At 39.3% G+C, this 20,090-nt stretch overlaps 1 protein-coding gene across 1 annotated transcript in view; it reads left to right on the top strand.

The window, feature by feature from the left end:
• The window catches only part of FREM1 (FRAS1 related extracellular matrix 1), a 213,905-nt gene that overhangs the window by 175,227 nt on the left and 18,588 nt on the right, over positions 1-20,090 (top strand). The window contains exons 30-31 of the mRNA XM_040358513.1: positions 4,676-4,825; positions 12,289-12,491. Coding sequence (XP_040214447.1) covers positions 4,676-4,825; positions 12,289-12,491 — 353 coding nt within the window. The remainder of the gene's footprint in view (positions 1-4,675; positions 4,826-12,288; positions 12,492-20,090) is intronic.

The raw sequence follows: 20,090 nt of genomic DNA, 5'->3' as shown, positions 1-20,090 counted from the left end.
AATAAAAATGACATAAAAATACCCCCTATTTTGTAAACGCTATAACTTTTGCGCAAACCAATCAATAAACGCTTATTGCGATTTTTTTTTACGAAAAATATGTAGAAGAAAACGTATCGGCCTAAACTGAGGAAAAAAAATGTTTTTTTATATATTTTTGGGGGATATTTATTATAGCAAAATGTAAAAAATATTATTTTTTTTCAAAATTGGCTCTCTATTTTTGTTTATAGCGCAAAAACTAAAAACCGCAAAGGTGATCAAATACCACCAAAAGTAAGCTCTATTTGTGGGAAAAAAAGGACGCCAATTTTGTTTGGGAGCCACGTCGCACGACCGCGCAATTGTCTGTTAAAGCGACGCAGTCCCGAATCGCAAAAAGTACTCTGGTCTTTGGGCAGCAATATGGTCCGGGGGGTAAGTGGTTAATAGTGTCCTTTTGTATTACATAATAGAACGCCTTCCTAAAATGCTTGTAGCTCCCTCAAATGCCAGGGCCCATAGTCAGTAGGCAAGAGGCAAGCATTCAGTCCCCTCCAAAAGCCTCTGCCCCGGGTGAATCTATCATAGGCTGGTTTCACCGCTCATAGGGAGGCCAGAGAAAACTTCCTTAGGGCAACTCTCTTAGCTTCTGTACACAAACAATCTCAGCACACCCTACTCATCTTCACTGATGCAGAGAATGCATTTGATAAGGTAAACTGGGGTTAAATTATGGCCACTCTGACATTTTGGCCTTTGACCTAAAATGCACCACTGGATCTTGTTATTATATGAATCTTCTATAGCCCAAGTCTGGATTAATGGCACATTGAGTGAACCCTATACACTTAACCCACCAGGGATGCCCCTTGCCACCCTATTTTGCATCTACAGCCGCTCTTCTCTACCATTAGGCAAAATCTAAGAATGCATATGATTCAGATTTGTGAACAAATACATAAAAATAATAACATAATACACAATCGGCATATGTGAATAATCTGTTTTAAATACATCTGTTTTTTTTTTAAAACAATCATGTTCTATATCTTCTTACCTAATTAGATGTTAGTCTTGACCTCATTTGGAAACATTTTGAACTTCAAAATGAATCAAAATATATCAGAAATTCTAAGCCTGAGGTCCAGATGCTTACATTGCACTTTTCTTTCACCTTGAAATCTGAAAATTTGAAATATTTAGGGATTAATCTTACCCCCACCTAACAGATTTGCTTCAAGATAATTACTTATCATTACTAAATTAAATCCCAGAAGATCTCCAACGATGGTAGCCTTCCCAGTTAAACAAAATTAATATGATCAAAATAAATGTCCTTCTAAGGGAGCTATTCTTATTCCAAATGATACCAGTGGCTATACCTCCTGTTTTCCCCCTCACATTACACGCTTTGCTCACTGAATAATTTTAAGCCAGAAGAATCCAAGGATCTTTCATACTATATATTCAAGGTCCAAACAGACAGGTGGACTAGCACTGCCTAACTTCAACGTTATTACCAGGCAGCAGTTTTGACTAATATTGCTTAGGTTAACCCAGAATGTGTCTTGGGTACTGCTACTCTCCACAACATACCTTGGATTCCTAAAATGTATAGGTTACTCTTACTCTACACTTCACTATTGACCATCACTTTGATGGCAATATGGGATGCACTTTATACCCAACACAAGTGAACTTACAATCCTACTGCCACTGATAGATTTTCATACTTGTTCCCAAGTCTTCTTCACTGACAGTTTTACAAATGGTCACAATATTCCCTCTTCTTTTATACCACATTGTAAGGTTTAAGCTCTTATCCAAAACTTGCTTAAAAAAATTAAAAGAGGTTCTAAAAAAAAAGAACATTTGTGATATAAAGATCACAATGTTGTACAGGTTATAGCTAATTTCAACATTAGAATTTAACGCTCCATTCATATCATGGTGTTTTCCGTTGCCAGGCAGAATCGCCACTATGTGGAAACACCACATATCGCTGGATGCCCCTGCGATCCTTGTTACTTTAAGTGGCACCCAAATTGTGATGCAATTTTGCCGTGATTGACGTCCGACGAATCGTGGCAAAATCATGCAAACAGAATCAGACATCTGTCGTCCAAAAGAAGTACAAGAACTTCTTTTGGGGAAACATGTGCCTCACAATTCTGTTTGCACGCCACGATTTGGGTGCCATTCAAAGTAATGGGGATAGCAAGGGCATCCCGTGATTTGTGGCATTTCCAAATCGCGGGCAGAATCACAGCAATTCCATTTACAAAACAGGATGCCATGGTGTGAATAGAGCCTAATGCCTACAAAGTGTCAAACATATTTATTTTCCTGCACCTGTCTAATAATGCAACTTCAAAGGACAGAACCAGTCAAAGTAAATAAATAAAATAAAGTGAGTAGAAACACCCAACAGCAGGGTTTTTTTCAGCCAGAACATGGTGGAACTCTGTTCCACCACTTCCGGCACTGGCCCTGTGCTCTCTGCTATCTACTGTCCCTTGTAAACACAGAAGCTTGGACACACATAAATAATGGAAGCAGAGCATGGTGCATGCATAAAGTTAATGTTTTGTTGGTTCATTACCTGCCAGTATTTCTGTAAGTTCCAATATAGGCGAAGCCTGGTGACTTAAAACCTAAAGTGTTTCTAAAGCTGAAACAATTTTTCATTTCATGTCCACGTTCCTTCCGAAATTCCCTTCAGATTTCATTTTGTGTTCTGCAGGAAAAATCACAACAGAGAGCAAGAGCAAATTTCTCCAAACTAGGACAACAACCCCTCAGTTGCCAGAAGATTTCCCCTCACCTGTTACAGTGACAACTGTTACGTTTTGGATTTTAGCCTGGGAACAACAGTCCCCAGAATAAATATGTAGGCAGGTGCAGTCTACTTTCTCCACTGGAGGTGGCGTTCAACCACAGAGGCATTGCAGGGGAAGCATGGTTCCTCTATGGTTTCCTGGGTCACTGGGGAAGCTATCCAGTTGGATTCTGCTTCTCCATGTGACTCTGGTGACCATCTTGGTTCAGGCAGAGTCCATTTAAGATCCTGGCTCCTGGGCTTGGCACACATTTTACATGTGGGTAGTGTAAGGACAGGTTACTAATCTGACAGGGACAGTAATTATTGGCAGGGAGAGGTTACAGGCGAGTGGGGAAAGTATAGTGACATGCCATTCTTCTCCGCAACACATTGCTATTACATACTGTGAGTCTTTCCGGTCGGGTGTTGTTAATTACTGTATTCTACATTAATACAAGTTCTGTTCTCTGCTGTGGCTACCGCATCCTGCACTTCTCCGCAAATAATGGGAACACAAGCAGCAATAAAAACCTTAGAGAATGTCTAACCTTTTCTACAACTAACAAAAAAAGTTTTGGCTAAAGATATAGAGCAGTGATTCTCAACTCCTGTCCCCACTAACAGGCCAGGTTTTATGTGTTACCTTGGGGAGAGGCAGACTAGAATACTGCAATCACTGAGCAGCAAATTATATCACCTGTGATGTATTTCAGTTATTCTAAAAAACCCAGCCTGTTAGTTGGTCCTGAGGACAGGAGTTGAGAACCACTGATATAGAGGAAATGGTATACAGTATATAAAGGATGTAAAATAGTAATCAAGGATGCATTTTAGATATCGGATATGTTACATTGGTGAAATTAATGCTATACCTGCTTTGGTAATTATATTGGAGTTAAAAAGTGCATTCATCGCAACTATTTCCCTCTTAGGTTCAGTTCACAAAGAGAGGCTGAAAACCTGAGTAAAACCTGTTTTTGTGTGACTTCCTAGGGTAATGGCACAGAAAGGTTGACTGGGTACAACATCTACAAACTGAGTTACATACACTTCCTCCAGACACACATGGCAATATATGTTAAGTAGAATTCTGAAGCTAAGAAGGTATCCTAACCATGCTACAGCTTACAATGCCTCAGAAGCTCCCTTCTAAGGATAATTTACACTGTTCTCCAAGAGGAACATCTTCTATGTGCTGGATTTTTCAATAGCATGTGAACATGGCCATAGGAAACCATGTGCACTACAAATTACTGTTTATTCCCAATATATGTGAACCATTATCCACATAAAAGCACATTAGTGTAAAAAGGTCCCTAGGCAATAAGCCATTAACCATCTACAAAACATTTCAAGTTGAGTATTGCCAAGTTTCACAGATGGCACTTAATGTTGCTTATACGTGTAAACATTTAATGTGAAATGTAACTCTTCATACTAAGCAGTTCATGTTACTTTCCTAACAGAATGTTCAACTATACATTCAGTTAGTTGGCTTTGACTGGCCATCATAGTGCAGTTTATTACATACTAATTTATCCTTTAGAAATGCATACATGATCACATTTACGCAGTTAGATTGCAGATTGTATCAAAATCCCATCTGAAAAAAAATGCCATTACTAATGCCTCGAATTAACAACTTACATGTTTGGTAGCGCAGTATGGGTTAAAAAATACTGTCCAGGGGCTTTTACAGGCATGTTCTGTGATTGGAGAGAACAGCAGGAGAGCAATCAGATTTTTGCAAGCACAATGGCATCCATCGACTCTTCCCATCTAACTGCAGACATGCTAATTAATATATTTCCCTATCACCAGGTTGTTTGAAATAGTAATTAAAAGAGTAATTGAAATGTTTACTTGTTGTAGGAGTGTCAACCAAGACTTGGAATATAGCAATTACCCAGGATGGATTAGAAGAAGACGATGAGACCTTTGAAGTCATTCTGAATTCTCCTGTGAATGCTGTTCTTGGCACTAAGACAAGAGCTGTAGTGAAAATTGTGGACCCCAAAGGAGGTATTCTTTTTTGATCTCCATCTTAAAATCTGGAACAGACTTAGCAGAAAATCGACTCCCTTTCAGTAACAAAATGTCGCCATTAATGATAGCTTTCATAACAAAAAGGTGTTCTTTTTTCCAGTTTTACTACTGTTATTTAGGAGATATGTATAGTCTATAATTGTAAGATAACCTATAGTCGTAGTCCAACTATTAAAATAATTGTTTTCCAATGCACGTGTGATGAATACACTGTCAGATTTCACTCTGTGCAGAGATTTTCCTGTTCTGGGACAACAATCTAAGCACCAGCAGAATGAGATTGAACATTACTGGGGCAAGTTAACTAAGCAGTTAACCCATTATAAGGTATGGAAACCTACACCATTGTAACAGTGTCTGCTTTTACAATTCTGGCCTTTAAAAAGTGTCTCTATTACTCACTGCTACGCCCAAGTGGGAATCTAACAGAATTTACAAAATGATAGCTCTTCACAGAGACAAAGGTCTTTAATTCCTATTTAGAGCATCAGGAGATTTCTTAAAGAGGTTATAAGGGCTAGTTTTTACATTAAAATAAAAAAGAAGTTCTACTTACCAGATCAACACCGCTGGCTATAGTCTGTGTCACTGATCGAGCAGGGAAAATCTAACAGAGTAGCCGTATAGAAGTCGATCTGCCATTCTTCCTGCCCATACATGGATCAAAATGTATCTGGTCCTTGCTGAATTTCGATCCATGTATGGCCTGCTTAAGTCCAGTCTGCTATGTCAGAGTCTCTGGCCCTCTTAGTAGTTTCAATGGTAAGATGACAGCTAAGGATGAGCTCTGGCGTGTTCGCATAGAACACGTGCAGAGCCCGCCAGGAAGTGTGCACGACGCTGCGCTAATAACAGCCAGGGAGACATTTCACGATCCCTGCAGCCGAGCATCGGGACAATGTCGCCCTGACTGTGATTAGCACAGCGCTGTGCACACTTCCTGGCGGGCTCTGCACGCGTTCTATGTGAACATGCCAGAGCTCATCCTTAATGACAGCTCATTCCCTGAGGTCTTGTTCCTTGAGATTAAATTCAGCAATAAGGACCATACACACGATCAGGCATTTTCCGACAACAATGGTCTGACGGACGTGTTTTATCGGACAATCCGACTGTCTGTATGCTCCATCTGACAGTTGTTGTCAGAATTTCAAATAACAAATGTTCGCTGAGCATGCTCTCAAATTTTCCGACAAGAAATGTGTTCCGTTGGATCATCCGATCGTGTGTACACAAATCCGTTGGACTAAAATCCAAAGTACAAACATGCATGCTCCGAACCAATGCTAAACATGAGCCAACAATAGCAGAAGTTGCCCAAAAGGTGGCAGTAAAGAGCTGAAAAACCACGTGATTTGGTGAAAGTTGGCTGAAAATGTTCTGCTGTGTGTATGCATACCAAGTTCATGGACAACGCCCTTCGAACCAAAATCCACAGAAAAGTCTGATGGAAGTCCGATCATGTGTATGAGGATTTAGCGTCCCAATGGTATGTCAGTTGGTGTTCTGAAGTATTTTATAATGCTTAGCTGACACACCCTATTTCCAACCATCAAAATAAAAATGTTATACAGTGCTGTCCCTTCAAACAACAAACAGCAGCTAGCACAGCAAACAGACAATTTCAAAAAAATATAAAGTGAATAAAAGTGCAGCACTAAAAACACATTTTATAAAAAAAATTAGACCATAAAGGCCCGGATACACGATCGGATATTCTGACAACAATTGTCTGATGGATGTGTTTTGTCACATAATCCGACCGTCTGTATGCTCCATCGGACAATTGTTGTCGGAATTTCCGACAACAAATGTTGGCTGGTCATGCTCTCAAATTGTCCGACAACAAATGTGTTCCGTCGGATTATCCGATTGTGTGTACACAAATCTGTCGGACTAAAATCCAAAGTACAAACACGCCTGCTCCGAACCAATGTTAAACATCAAAGAGCCAAAGAGCTGAAAAACCACATAGTTTGGTGAATGTTGGCTGAAATTTTTCTTCCGTCTGTATGCAGAACAAGTTCATGGTCAACGCCCCTTCGGACAAAAATCCATGGATTTATCCGATGGAAGTCCAATGATGTCTATGTGGCGTAAGAGTTTATGTGAATTTCAAAACCAATTTTTGAAATGTGTAGAAAAACCATACGTAAATATGTTCACATTGATAATGAATCTGTGCATAAAAAACAAGAAAAACATGGAGTCCACTAATAGAGGGAACCCAATGTATATTGAGTCCAAAAAATGTAAACCTAAAGTAGTAGCCGGGCTCAACTGCTGCCATTATACAAAGCCGCTACTACTTGCAACTTTCTTCACAAATTGTTTTCACCTTTGATGTCACGAGGATGATACAAACTTTTGGTTTACATTCTTTGGACTCACTATACATTAGGTCCCCTCTATTTGTGGAGTTGTTCTTGTTTTTTATGCACAGATTCAATGTGAACATATTTATTCATGGTTTTTCTACACATTTCAAAAATTGGTTATGAAATTCACATGAACACTTATGGTCTCGGTTTATTCTGAGATATGTTTTTAGCGCTACACTTTTATTCACTTTATATTTCCAACTATCATAAATAGATTTATATTTCCAGATAATGGGAATTCACATTACAACAACCAGCATATTATTTAACAGAATGAAATAATGATTTGATAAACCCCAAATATGATATGGGTATTATGAATGTTGCTCTTAGGAGGTTGACTGTGTCCCAGTCACAGCAAAAATAATGGAATATGAATAGAGCTTGGCTCTGGTAGTTAAAAAACAGATGCAGAATGTGTATTGTTCAATCTATTCTCAAGACTGTTTCCAACCTGGCTATTTACAGCAGTCCTCAAAAAGAATAATTTGAGGATCCTGGCTAATGGAGGTTTATGACATCTTGCCTTTGTTTTAGCCTCAATTGTTTTAGCAAAGTTTTATGATACTACTGCATTTTAAATTTGTTCAGTTCGTTTTCAAAATTAATTTAGTTTTGTTTATTTTTTTCAGAATTTGATTTGAATTTCCAAAATTCAGTAGAATTCAATTAAATTCTACTGAATTTGGAAAATTTTAATCAAACTTGAATCAAATTCAAAATAAAATTTATTCTATTCGAAAAATTCAGATTTCAGAAGACAATTATATTCTTTCAATTTTATTCTACTTTTATATTCTACTGTTTTATTTTCTATTATATTCTAGTCATTTCTATTATATTCTGTTCTTTTATTTTCTATTCTTTTCTATTCTGTTCTCTTCTATTCTAATCTATTCCATTTGAATATTGAATTTCGGGAGATGGTTTTCTTCTTTCTATGTTATTGTATTGTATTTCTTTCTATTCTGTTCTATTCTTTTCTATTCTATTATTTTCTATTCTATTCTATTCTACTCTATTATTTTCTATTTTATTCCTTTATTTTCTATTCTATTTTATACAATTTTTTTTGTTTTCTATTCTGTTTTACTCTGTTCTTTTATATTCTGTTTATTCTATTATTTTCTATGCTATTCCTTTATTTTCTGTTCTATACTATTCTGTTTTCCTCTATTCTTTTCTATTCTATTTTATTCTTTTCTTTTCTATTCTTTTCTTTTCTATTCTTTTCTTTTCTATTTTTTGTATTATATTCTTGTCTATTCTATTCTATGTTATTCTTGTATCATATAGCCTGTTCTGTTTTATTCTATTCTTTTATATTATATTCCTTTATTTTCTATTCCATTTTATTTTAATCTATTCTTGTTTTTCAAATTCGATTCGAAACCCATTCTAATTTCGATTTGCTTCAAATTTCAGACAAAATTTAGTTTAGTTATTTCAGAATAGTTTCAGTTCATTATTATTGTAATTTGGAAATTCAGATACAGCCTAATCTCTGACTAACAAAAAATGTATCTGAATTTCAATCCAGAACAAAACAAACCACACATGTCTAGTTTGCAGCAGTTACCTTGTTTAAGTGCATAGACAAGACCTTAGGTGTTTTATTCAGGTTTATTACTTATCAAAATTTTCTCAAAAAAAAAAGTTAATTGGGATTTTCACTTAATTTACTTTAAATCTTTTTATATAATATGTTTATTTCTACATGGGTTAAGTCTTGTCTACATACAGTATTTGCATTTGATAATCATGATTATCAGACACGTCTTGTAATTATCCTAAAATGCATGGCACTCAAATTAAAACAAGTGCCAAGTAAAAATCCTATTTTATTTGGTATCACCAACAAAGATGTAACATCAGTATGCACCCTACAACATATTTTAAAGAATACTGGTCTAAACCAAAAACGGTTATATAATTTCTAACAGAAAAGCTCTCCTATTCTCTATAAATAGCTTTTTACAAATGTTCATATTTTTTGTATAAGGTACATAAATAAGTACAGTATTTCTAAGTGACCAACTGCTTTAAGTTAAGTAGAAATTGCTGGCTTGTTTGATTTTCTAAGTTTTTTGAAACTTTGAATGTGTAACTTCACTAATCAGTGGTTGGCATAACATACTGCGGTGTATCCTGTACCACCAAAAAGAGTACCTGCAATCCATGGCTATGTAGCCAGTTGGAATATGAACAATTATGTTAATGAAAGGAAAGGAAAAAAATGTAGTAGAATAAAAAGGAATGAAAGAAGGAAAATTGAAAAAGGTCTAACCCCTCAGTCTAGGTCCAGGCTCCCCGATCCTGCAGTTATACCACTGGTTGTGGGTATCGCAGCCAAGGGTTCCAAATCTTTTCAAATTTGGTTTGTTTTTCCCAAAGGATGCTAACCAACTTCTCACGTTACATTATCCAGGAGATTTTGTGCTTCAGTGTGACTATTTTGACTACATGTGATTTTCATGCTTTTGCAATGGTAATTTTAGCTACAAAAAAATGATAAAACATGAGAGTTTGAGTATGTTGTGAAATGTTCCCTATTGATTCATTCAGAAGACCAATTATGGGAGTTTTTTTGTTATTTATATTAGTCACTAAATGAATCATAGTGAACACCCTGGTGCAAAATCGCCTAACCTTAGGACAAGACCACCAGATGTGGTACAGAGTATCCTTCTGCCCACATCCTCTAAAACATAATAGAGATTACATCTGAGTAAACCTTAGCGATCCTCAATGGGATAAGGTACCAACAGGATGTGATTTTGTGATTAGCTTTGTTTAAAGTTGTGTTGAGTATCCCTTTATATATCCATGCCAGTTGATGGAGTAACTTATCTAGCATTGTGGTAAACAGCTTATATAGTGCTGAGATCCTTTCCCTCGAGCCCCTATCACACATATATCTATTCTCAACAATGTTTTATTCATGATATCCTCTGTGGGCAAGACAGCCCAAGATTTTAAAGAAACTGGAGGCTTTTTGCCAAGAGGAATAGGTAGCTTTACCATCTGCCATCCACAAATACAACAAAAGCTGTCATTGATGTTAAAGGGGGCAATACACGGTATTAAGAACTGGGGTATGTAAACTTTTGATCAGGGTCATTTGGGTAGTTTCTGTTGTCATTATGATTTAAAAAGAATAAACACAGTTGATTGATAATACATGGCTTCAGCCAAACACTAACCACAAGTGAAAGAAACGTTTTTGTGTCATCACTCATATTCTCTGAAAAATGGCCAAGAAATCATAAATTCTGCCAGGATATTTAAACTTATGAGTACAACTGTATACTGTATATAAACACATACACATACATAAATGCACATATGCACCCACACATACACACACATATACATACATGCACACACACATATAAACACACATACATACAGATAGCCTTTTAAAAAAATGGCAGTACTTTACCTTACCTCTTTCTGCTGGGTACTGCACTGTAGGGGGAGACAAAGAGCGCAGCACATACTGTGCTTTCACTTTAGGAGTAATCAGAGGGGCGAGATGCCTGCAGTGCCGATTTACAGTTTGGTTGAGGATCAGGGAGTTTGGTCTCAGCCGCCCTTGCCAGTCCTCCTATCTAGGCATACAGGGTGCCCGGTCATGATGGTGACTCCTGAGACCCCTATACGTCCACCCCTGGTTTGGAGTTTTTTTTAGGTGAGAGGAGGGAACTGGAAGTGGTAAAACGTGGAAATAATGGGAATAATATATTATTCTTTGTGCATATTTTTTTTATTCCAAACCCAGACACAGGGAATAATTTGTGGTCAATGTGCACCTCACTTTAAGATAGTTGGGAATCTCTGGGAGACAATGCCTTCTCCTGCCATTGCAACATCATAATTGGTGGAAGAAGCATAGGAATGAAAGCTCCTTTTGGTATATGGGATGTTTTTGATTCCTCATTAAGATCTGCTCAGCTGTAATATGCTGAGGCAGAAACATATATTGTTTTTCTGAAATGGCATTGGAGCTATGTTACCAATTTAAAGCAAATACCAAGGCAAATAAAAAATAAAAATAAAACATATTTAGTACATCTCTGCAATACATGCACATTTCCCAATGTTTTAAGCCGCGTACACATGGTCGGAATTTCTGATGGAAAAAGTCTGATGGGAGCTTTTCATCGGATATTCCGGCCAGGATGCCCCATCTGACTTTTTCCATCGGAATTTCCGGCCAGGTGTACGCGGCTTAAAACAGGTTCTCTATTTTCCGTCTGAAAGTCCGACCGTATGTACGCGGCATTACCCTTTAACTGCTTGCCGACCAGCCGCCGTCATTCTACGGCGGCAGGTCGGCTCTCCTGGGCGAGGGCCCGTACAATGACGTCGGCTCTTTTTTTTTCGAAAAATATATAGAAGAATACGTATCGTCCTAAACTGAGGAAAAAAAATGTTTTTTTATATATTTTTGGGGGATATTTATTATGGCAAAAAGTAAAAAATATTCATTTTTTTCAAAATTGTCGCTATATTTTTGTTTATAGAGCAAAAAATAAAAACCGCAGAGGTGATCAAATACCACCAAAAGAACGCGCACGACCGCGCAATTGTCTGTTAAAGCGACGCAGTCCCGAATCGCAAAAAGTGCTCTGGTCTTTGGGCAGCAATATGGTCCGAGGGTTAAGTGGTTAAACAAAGTATACAGAAAAATGTTGGTGTGCCAGAATTAAACCTTCCTCTTTGGCATGACAACACAGCTCAGAATGTGTTGTCAGCCCTGCCTATTTCATTTCTGACACAGACCTCTCCTCATCTCAAATTTCCTACTCATCTCCGTTACCCCTACTTGTACCCCGCCTTGTACATAGACAAAGAGCACAGGAAGTTATCTGCTCACATGATTTCTAGGAAAATCAACAGGTATTTTTGGCACTAATTGAACAGATTTACCAAAACACTTTCAATAGTAAGTTTAGCACACCAGAAGAGAGCAAATAAAAGAAGTTCACTGTAAAGATTTAGATGTGTGTTACGTGCAAACAGTGCTCTGCTTAGTGCCTACTTTATTTTCACTAGGTATTTGTCAAAAGAATGCTGGAGAACGTCTACAAAACTGCACCTCCCAACCAAAATGGAGCACTTGCAGCATTGGTCTAGCAGAAGTTCCACTTCCTGATATGAAGAAGACAGATGGGGGAATTAAAGGAGATCTACCTGAAGATATGAGTCTTGTACAAACTGGAAAGAAGAGACTTCGGGTTATTGGAAATGGAAAATCTGTAAGAACTATAAATAAATAAGAATCATACCTAAACTATAACTAAATAAGAAAGAATACATGCTTCATTATACATTTGGATGACATAAACAATAACTTCTGCTTGCTCTGCATATATCCATAATGTACTAACTTATGGCCTAAGGCAATCTGCAGTTTGTCCTATGTTAATAATTTACACCCATTTGTGTGCACTAAAATACATAGAACATGTTGCATTATTGTGCTGACGCGCTTCTACATTTAGTAAAATTGGGCCAGATTCTTGTAGTTTTCCCGCGGCGGTAGCGTAAGCCATTTACACTACGCCGCCCCAACTTACAGGAGCAAGTGCTGTATTCCCCAAACACTTGCTCCGTAGTTTGGGGCGGCGTAGTGTAATTGGCCCGGCGTATCCCCGCGTAATTCCAAGGGGGCGGCTTGTATTTAAATTAAGCGCGCCCCCGTTTCGATCGAACTGCGCATGCGCCGGGCTAAAAATAGCCCAGTGCGCATGCTCCAGTTCTCGGCGGAAAACGTCAATGACGCCAACATGTGCGTCATTGACGTAAAGTCGTATTCAAGAACGACTTAGTAAAACGACGTACCCGACGGGAAAAGACGACGCAGACCCGACGCCATACTTAACATGGCATACGTGGGACTGGCATAAGGTTACCCCTCATATAGCAGGGGTAACCTTACGCTTACGCAAACGACGTTAGCGGCGGTTACAGGATGCGATTTCGTTCGGGAATCGGCGTATCAGGGTCATTTGCATAAACAAATGAGACCTGAACGTAAACGCCACCTAGCGGCCGGCGGCGAATTACATTTAGGATCCGACAGTGTAAGTGACTTACACTAGTCAAATCCTAGCCTAAATCCGGCGTATCTTGTTTTGTGAATACAAAATAATGATACGCCGGCGGGAAATTTGATTTACGCCGGTGTATCAGTAGATACACCGGCATAACTTGTTTAAGAATATGGCCCATTATACACTAAAAAAAAGAGAGAAATAAAGGATTTATGTAAGCTCCTTGAGGACAGGGACTGCTGTGAATGTATACTAAATGTCGCGTACACACGATCATTTTTCGGGTTGTAAAAAACAACAGGCCAGATTCAGAGAAGAGATATGACGGCGTATCTCCTGATACGCCGTCGTATCTCTGAGATACGATTGTCGTATCTATGCGACTGATTCATAGAATCAGTTACGCATAGATAGCCCTAAGATCCGACAGGTGTAACTTGTGTTACACTGTCGGATCTTAGGCTGCAATTCTAGGCCGGCCGCTAGGTGGCGAGGCCATTGCGGTCGGCGTAGAATATGCAAATGACTAATTGCGGCTATTCACGAACGTCCGCGATGCCCGTCGTTTTAAATTTACGTTGTTTCCGTAGCGATACGCGTCGTAAAGTTAAGGCTGCCTCCTAGGTGGTCTAAGCAATGTTAAGTATGGCCATCGTTCCCGCGTTGAAATTTAAAATTTCACGTTGTTTGCGTAAGTCGTCCTTGCGACGTCATTTAGCGCAATGCACGTCGGGTAATTTGACGGACGGAGCATGCGCAGTACGCTCGGCGCGGGAATGCGCCTAATTTAAATGGTGCCCGCCCCATTTGAATTAGGCGGGCTTGCGCCGAGCGGATTTACGTTACACCGCCGCAAGTTTACAGGTAAGTGCTTTGTGAATCAGGCACTTACGCTGTAAACCTGCGGCGGTGTAACGTAAATGGGATACGTTACGCCGCCGCTGCGCAATGTAATTCTTTCTGAATCTGGCCCAACGTTTTTCAGGCTCTAGAAAATTTTTTATTTTTTTCAACTTGATCATTAAAATGGTTTTGCCTACACATGATCGTGAAAAAAAAATCTAGCAAAGCGCCGTGACGTACAACACCGTTTTTCAGAACCCGAAAAATGCTCTGAAGCCCACACACGATAGTTTTTTAATGACATAAAAAAAAAACGTCATTTTTTAGAACCCGAAAACCGGTCGTGTGTACGCGGCATTAGTCTTTGTAGGCTGCCAGGTATCTTTCTACATCTTCCTGTTTGCTGCAGGAAGTGGTGAACTCAAAAAGACAGTGAATATTCATTATTTATTCTTGATGGTTCCTGTCTGAAATGTATTCTAAATTACAGTTTAAATACACATATAGGGGCAGATCCACAAAGAAAGTACGCCGGCGTATCTACTGATACGTCGGCGTACTTTCAAATTTCCCGCATCGTATCTTTGGTTTGAATCCTCAAACCAAGATACAACGGCATCTGGGTTAGATCCGACAGGCGTATGGCTTTGTACGCCTTCGGATCTTAGATGCAATACTTCGGCGTCCGCTGGGTGGAGTTCTCGTCGTTTTCTGCGCCGAGTATGCAAATTAGCTATTTCCGATGATCCACGAACGTACGCGCGGCCGTCGCATTCTCTTACGTCATCTCTAGTCGGCTTTTTCCGGCGTATAGTTAAAGCTGCTGTTTTGCGGCGTATAGTTAGACTTGCCATGTTAAGTATGGCCGTCCTTCCCGCGTTTCATTCAAATTTATTTTTATTTTTGCGTAAGTCGTCCGTGAATCGGGATGGACGTAATTCACGTTAAAAAAAATTACGTCCTTGCGACGTCATTTAGCGCAATGCACGGCGGGAAATTTAGGGACGGCACATGCGCAGTTCATTCGGTGCGGGGACGCGCTTCATTTAAATGAAACACGCCCCCTAATCGCCGATTTGAATTACGCGCCGTTACGCCGCTAGAGATAGACTACGCCGCCGTAACTTACGGCGCAAAATCTTTAAGGATTCGAACTAAAGCCAGGTAAGGTACGGCGGCGTAGCGTATCTCTGATACGCTGCGCGGGTGCAGATCTCTGTGGATCTGCCCCATAGTATATATATATATATATATACACACACACAAACACCCATGCATACATACTATACAAAAGTTTTAGGCAGGTGTGAAGAAATGCTGTAAAGTAGAAATGCTTTAAGAAATATATATTTTAATTGTTTATTTTTATCAATTTACAAAATGCAAAGTGAGCGGAAGAAAAAATAAATAAAATCATATCAGTATTTGGTGTTGCTACCCTTTGGCTTCAAAAGATAGGAGTTAGGTGTATGATAAACCAATTATACCAAACCGCTGTGTAAGAGGCTTAAAACTGGGTGAGGAACAGCCAAACGCTGCTACTTGCGGAAGAGTTTCATGTCACAGGTCATACACCGTGGCAATACTGAGCACAGCAACAAGGCAGAAGGTAGTTATACTGCATCAGTAAGGTCTCTCCCAGACAAAGATTTCAAGGCAGACTGGGGTTTTAAGATGTGCGGTTCAAGCTCTTTTAAAGAAGCACAAAAACAAGCAATGTTGAGGACCGTAGATGCAGTGGTCAGCCAAGGAAACTTAATAAAGCAGAGGAAAGACACAAGCCTCGTACACACGGTCGAGGAACTCGACGTGCCAAACACATCGAGTTCCTCGGCCAGTTCAGCACTGAAGCCGCCGAGGAGCTCGGCGGGGCGAGAGCTCCCATTGAACAACGAGGAAATAGAGAACATGTTCTCTATTTCCTCGCCGAGCTCCTCGTCGGCTTCCTCGGCCGAAAGTGTACACACGACCAGTTTCCTCGGCAGAATTCAGCCAGAAACTCGGTCGGAAGCTGAATTCTGCCGAGGAAACGGGTCGTGTGTACGAGGCCACATCGTGCTTACTACCCTTTGACATGGGAAAACGTCCAGCAGTGCCATCAGCACAGAAATGGCAGAAATCTGTGGGACCCAGTTACATCCTTTAACTGTCTAGAGAAGTGGGGTCAGAAGCAGTCTTCATAGAAGAATTGCAACCAAAAGCCACACCTCTGACTGGGAAAAAAGGCTCAACTGTGCATGGGCAGCCTAAATCCACAGATCTGTGGTTAATTCTCCAAGATGTTTGAAGAATTCACGCTGTTTTGAGTGCAAAGGGTGGTCACACCAAATTTTGATTTGATTTGGATCTCTCTTCTGTTCATTTATTATCCATTTTGTTAATTATTAAAAATAAACTATTAACACTTCTGTTTCTGAAAGCATTCTTAATTTGCAATAAAATTTCACACCTGCCTAAAACTTGCATTATAATATATATATATATATATATATATATATATATATACACACACCATGCTCCACTAGTCATTTGCATTGTTGGAGTCTACAAAGTAAGCAGTAAAAACTAATCCTGCATTCCAAGCAATGTAAAATCTGGACACAACATGCAATTTCCACAGCAATTGAAACTTGGGTTTTAAAGTATTTTAATAGGCACCCAAGGGAAATGTTTGACTTGCACACTAATTATACGAGATAATGCCCAAATGTCGCAATATGATTTGGAATGCCCAGCACCCAAATAGTAAAATTATTTCCAATTATCCATAGACATATCGGAGTTTGCCTTAGGCGGTTAATGACAAGGTTCACGTTTACGCTTAAACAGAACGCCCTAATGTAGTAAATCTGCTGGCATCTTACAGCCCATTAATTTTAGTTCAGCACAACTTGCAAATTTAATTCTAACAGCCTATTTATACAGCCTGTGTACAGATTGTAGTGTTAAGTAAAAATAGCAGCACTAAGGTAAGTTCTCTACTATCACTTCACATTATTAAATGCATTTTAACTGCTTGTAAGCTTTTTTTTAAATGAAAATGTATGAAAAGTTTTTTTTAAGTCAAAACTACGCCTATAGTTTTAATAAACAAAATGTACTAAGTATATAGATGATACAAAAATAAAAAGAGAGACTGGGAACAAAAAATAAATAATTGTTTAACTATATTAGCCAATAAAATAAAAACAATGAATCAAGACTGTCATTAAAATTAATAGAGTAAGTCAAACAAACTTCTTAAAACTGTACTCCAGGAAGATATAAAATATCATCATCTAATCCAGTTAAATATTCTTTAAACAAAAGTAATTTAGATGCAGTTAGTTTAGGTACCTAAATCTTTCTTTATATTAGCTTCCTATGTTATGCCGTAGACCAGGATTCAGGCTAAGAGAGCGAGAACCTGCATTGTGAGTCAGTCAGGCTTTATTCTATTAGACTCTACTGCACTATCATTTAACACTGGATGAATACTAACTGGAGAAAAAAGCCACATCATCAGAGTGGCAGCCTCATCAGTGTGATAAGGACTTTTTTTTCGTCAGAAGGCTGTGGTAGGTTGATGACAAATCTGTATTGCTTAAAGAATCACTCACCTTGCCCATGCAGGTCAAATTGACAATATCCTTGTAAAGGGCCCCCCTCACCTCTTATAGTCACCTTGCCTGGGCTCCCTTGCCATTTCTTCCTCCATCACTACAAGCACTGAAATCAGAAGTGTAGGCAACCTGGGGAAACAGTGAGGTCAATCCCATGTTCATTTGACAGTACCTACACCCAAGGATTGGATGCCACACTAGAGTACTGTGACAGGGGAGCAGCATATGCTCCCCCATGCACAGAAAGCTAGGAGTGTTTCCAATTGTGTCAGGAACAGTGAGGGAGAGCAGGCAAGGTAGGTATAAGGGGGTTAGGGGGTGCCCTATAGAGGCATGATAAATTGAAGTTCTGCCACTAGGTGTCTCACTACTGTAATACTAAGTTGTATGTAACAATTGTTGGTTCTCTGTTTATTGTAAGATATATGCCACATGGAGATATTCTGTATGTTATTCAAAGTGTGGGTATTTAAAAAGGCCCTTTGCAGAGACATTGTCATTTTGCCCTGCAAAGAAAAAAGCAGTAGTGTCTCTTTAAAAGGACCAATTCAAGTTAAAGTGAAAAGCTGGAAAAAATGTCTTCTACGTCCCCTCCATTTCATTGCTGTATTAACAGCCAGTCTATTCAGCATTCAACACTTCAGGGAGTGTTGGATTCTTGTGTCCATACTCTGACCTTTACATCACTATAGGACTCAGTAGTAACATAAGGGTCAGAGGAAAAAAACTCATTGCACTGTTGGGGACAAAGATATTTGACATTACTATAAGTGTCAAACATTGAAGAGACTAGCGCGAAGACTGCAGCACTGGAAGAGGGGGATGGTAGGAGACATGTACCACTAGAGAGGTGTGAACAATAGTCCTAGTCCAAAAGTCTTCAGGCCAGCCATACACGGTGCAGGTTTCTTTCCTACAACCACGGGTTGCAGGAAAGAAATTCACATGATTCCCCTATCAGCACAGACAGTGCTGACAGGGGAATGCCTCCTGCCGAACAGAAGGGAGGGGGGCAGCAGGGGTGGGCAGGGGAAGCCCCCCACCGGGAGAAGACAGTGATTATCATTAGCAGCTATGGCAGCTGCTAGTGATAATTGCAAGAGAATCCGGCAGGCTGGCTGTACCCATGTTGATTAATCGATCAACTTGGTACATTCACCCTGCCCATTAATGGTTCGAATGGTTCCTGCTGAACCCGCCGAGATTCAAACTGTGTATGGCCGGCCTAAGTACTATTTGGTTCATTGCTGCAAAGGTTGTAAAAGTGCACTTATCTTTTAAAACAGTTATAAACCGTATCTCAACGACATTTAGTTTGCTAAAGCATTGCATGACATGTTTTTACCCTTTTTCATCATTTTGTTGTATCTCAGTGCTATCGATCTCTTCCCCGATCTCTTCCAGCTTCTTTGCAGCCATGCAATACTACATACATGTACTTAAGCGATGGGTACATTTCATTTCTCAGAGCAGGTTTCCTGACATATAAGTGAAACTATCCACACTAAAACACACATAAAACAGATCAGCAGCCAGCATCAATTTGTTGACTCCAAATTAAAAACATATATCCAGATAATATCCAGCGCTTAATAATACAAAAATTAGTTCATGACAGAGTCCATATGGCATAGATGCTGAAAGATAGAAATCCCTGCACCAACTTCAGTGTGATAGATACACACGGCACCACTGTGAGTAGGTAAATCTCCTTACCAGAGGGAATGAACCCTCTACAGAATGGTCAATCACGCCTTGTTTTTAATTAAGAACAGACCTCTGTCCAAGGAGCTGTACCACACATAACATGGATTAGTCCTAATGGGCTTTAGGAAGAAAGGTGCTTAACAGACAACCATAAATATCTACAGTAACCGTCACCTTAACAGGTATCTTCATTCATTGCTGATGATATTTGCCTGGCAAAGGCATTAGGTTTACGCATGATGCCATTTTGGAATTTGCTTTTGAAGCGCAATTTGACTGTATACACGTGAGTGTGCATTTGCATCGAATAAATTGAATAGTGAGTTTTAAGAACCTACTGCACTATGATATTTTTTTATGCCTTTGCAAGGCATAATCACAATGGTGCCGTGTGTATCTATCTATCTATCACACCGAAGTTGGTGCAGGGATTTCCATCTTTCGGCATCTATGCCATATGGACTCTTTCATTAACTAATTGTTGTATTATTAAGTGCTGCATATTAGTGCTGCATGTTTCTTGACATGACGATAGTGAACCATGCCTGCATAATGTCCCTTCATCAGAAGCCTGTGGGACAGGGTGACAACACTGAAGAACAACTAGGTGACAGGGACAGAGCCATGTCATCCTATGACAGGAAGTGCC

This window comes from Rana temporaria, chromosome 1, assembly GCF_905171775.1.
Source record: "Rana temporaria chromosome 1, aRanTem1.1, whole genome shotgun sequence".
In the NCBI taxonomy this organism is placed as follows: Eukaryota; Metazoa; Chordata; class Amphibia; order Anura; family Ranidae; genus Rana; species Rana temporaria.
Note: the sequence above shows the minus strand (reverse complement) of the source record. Positions and strands in the feature narration are given on the sequence as shown.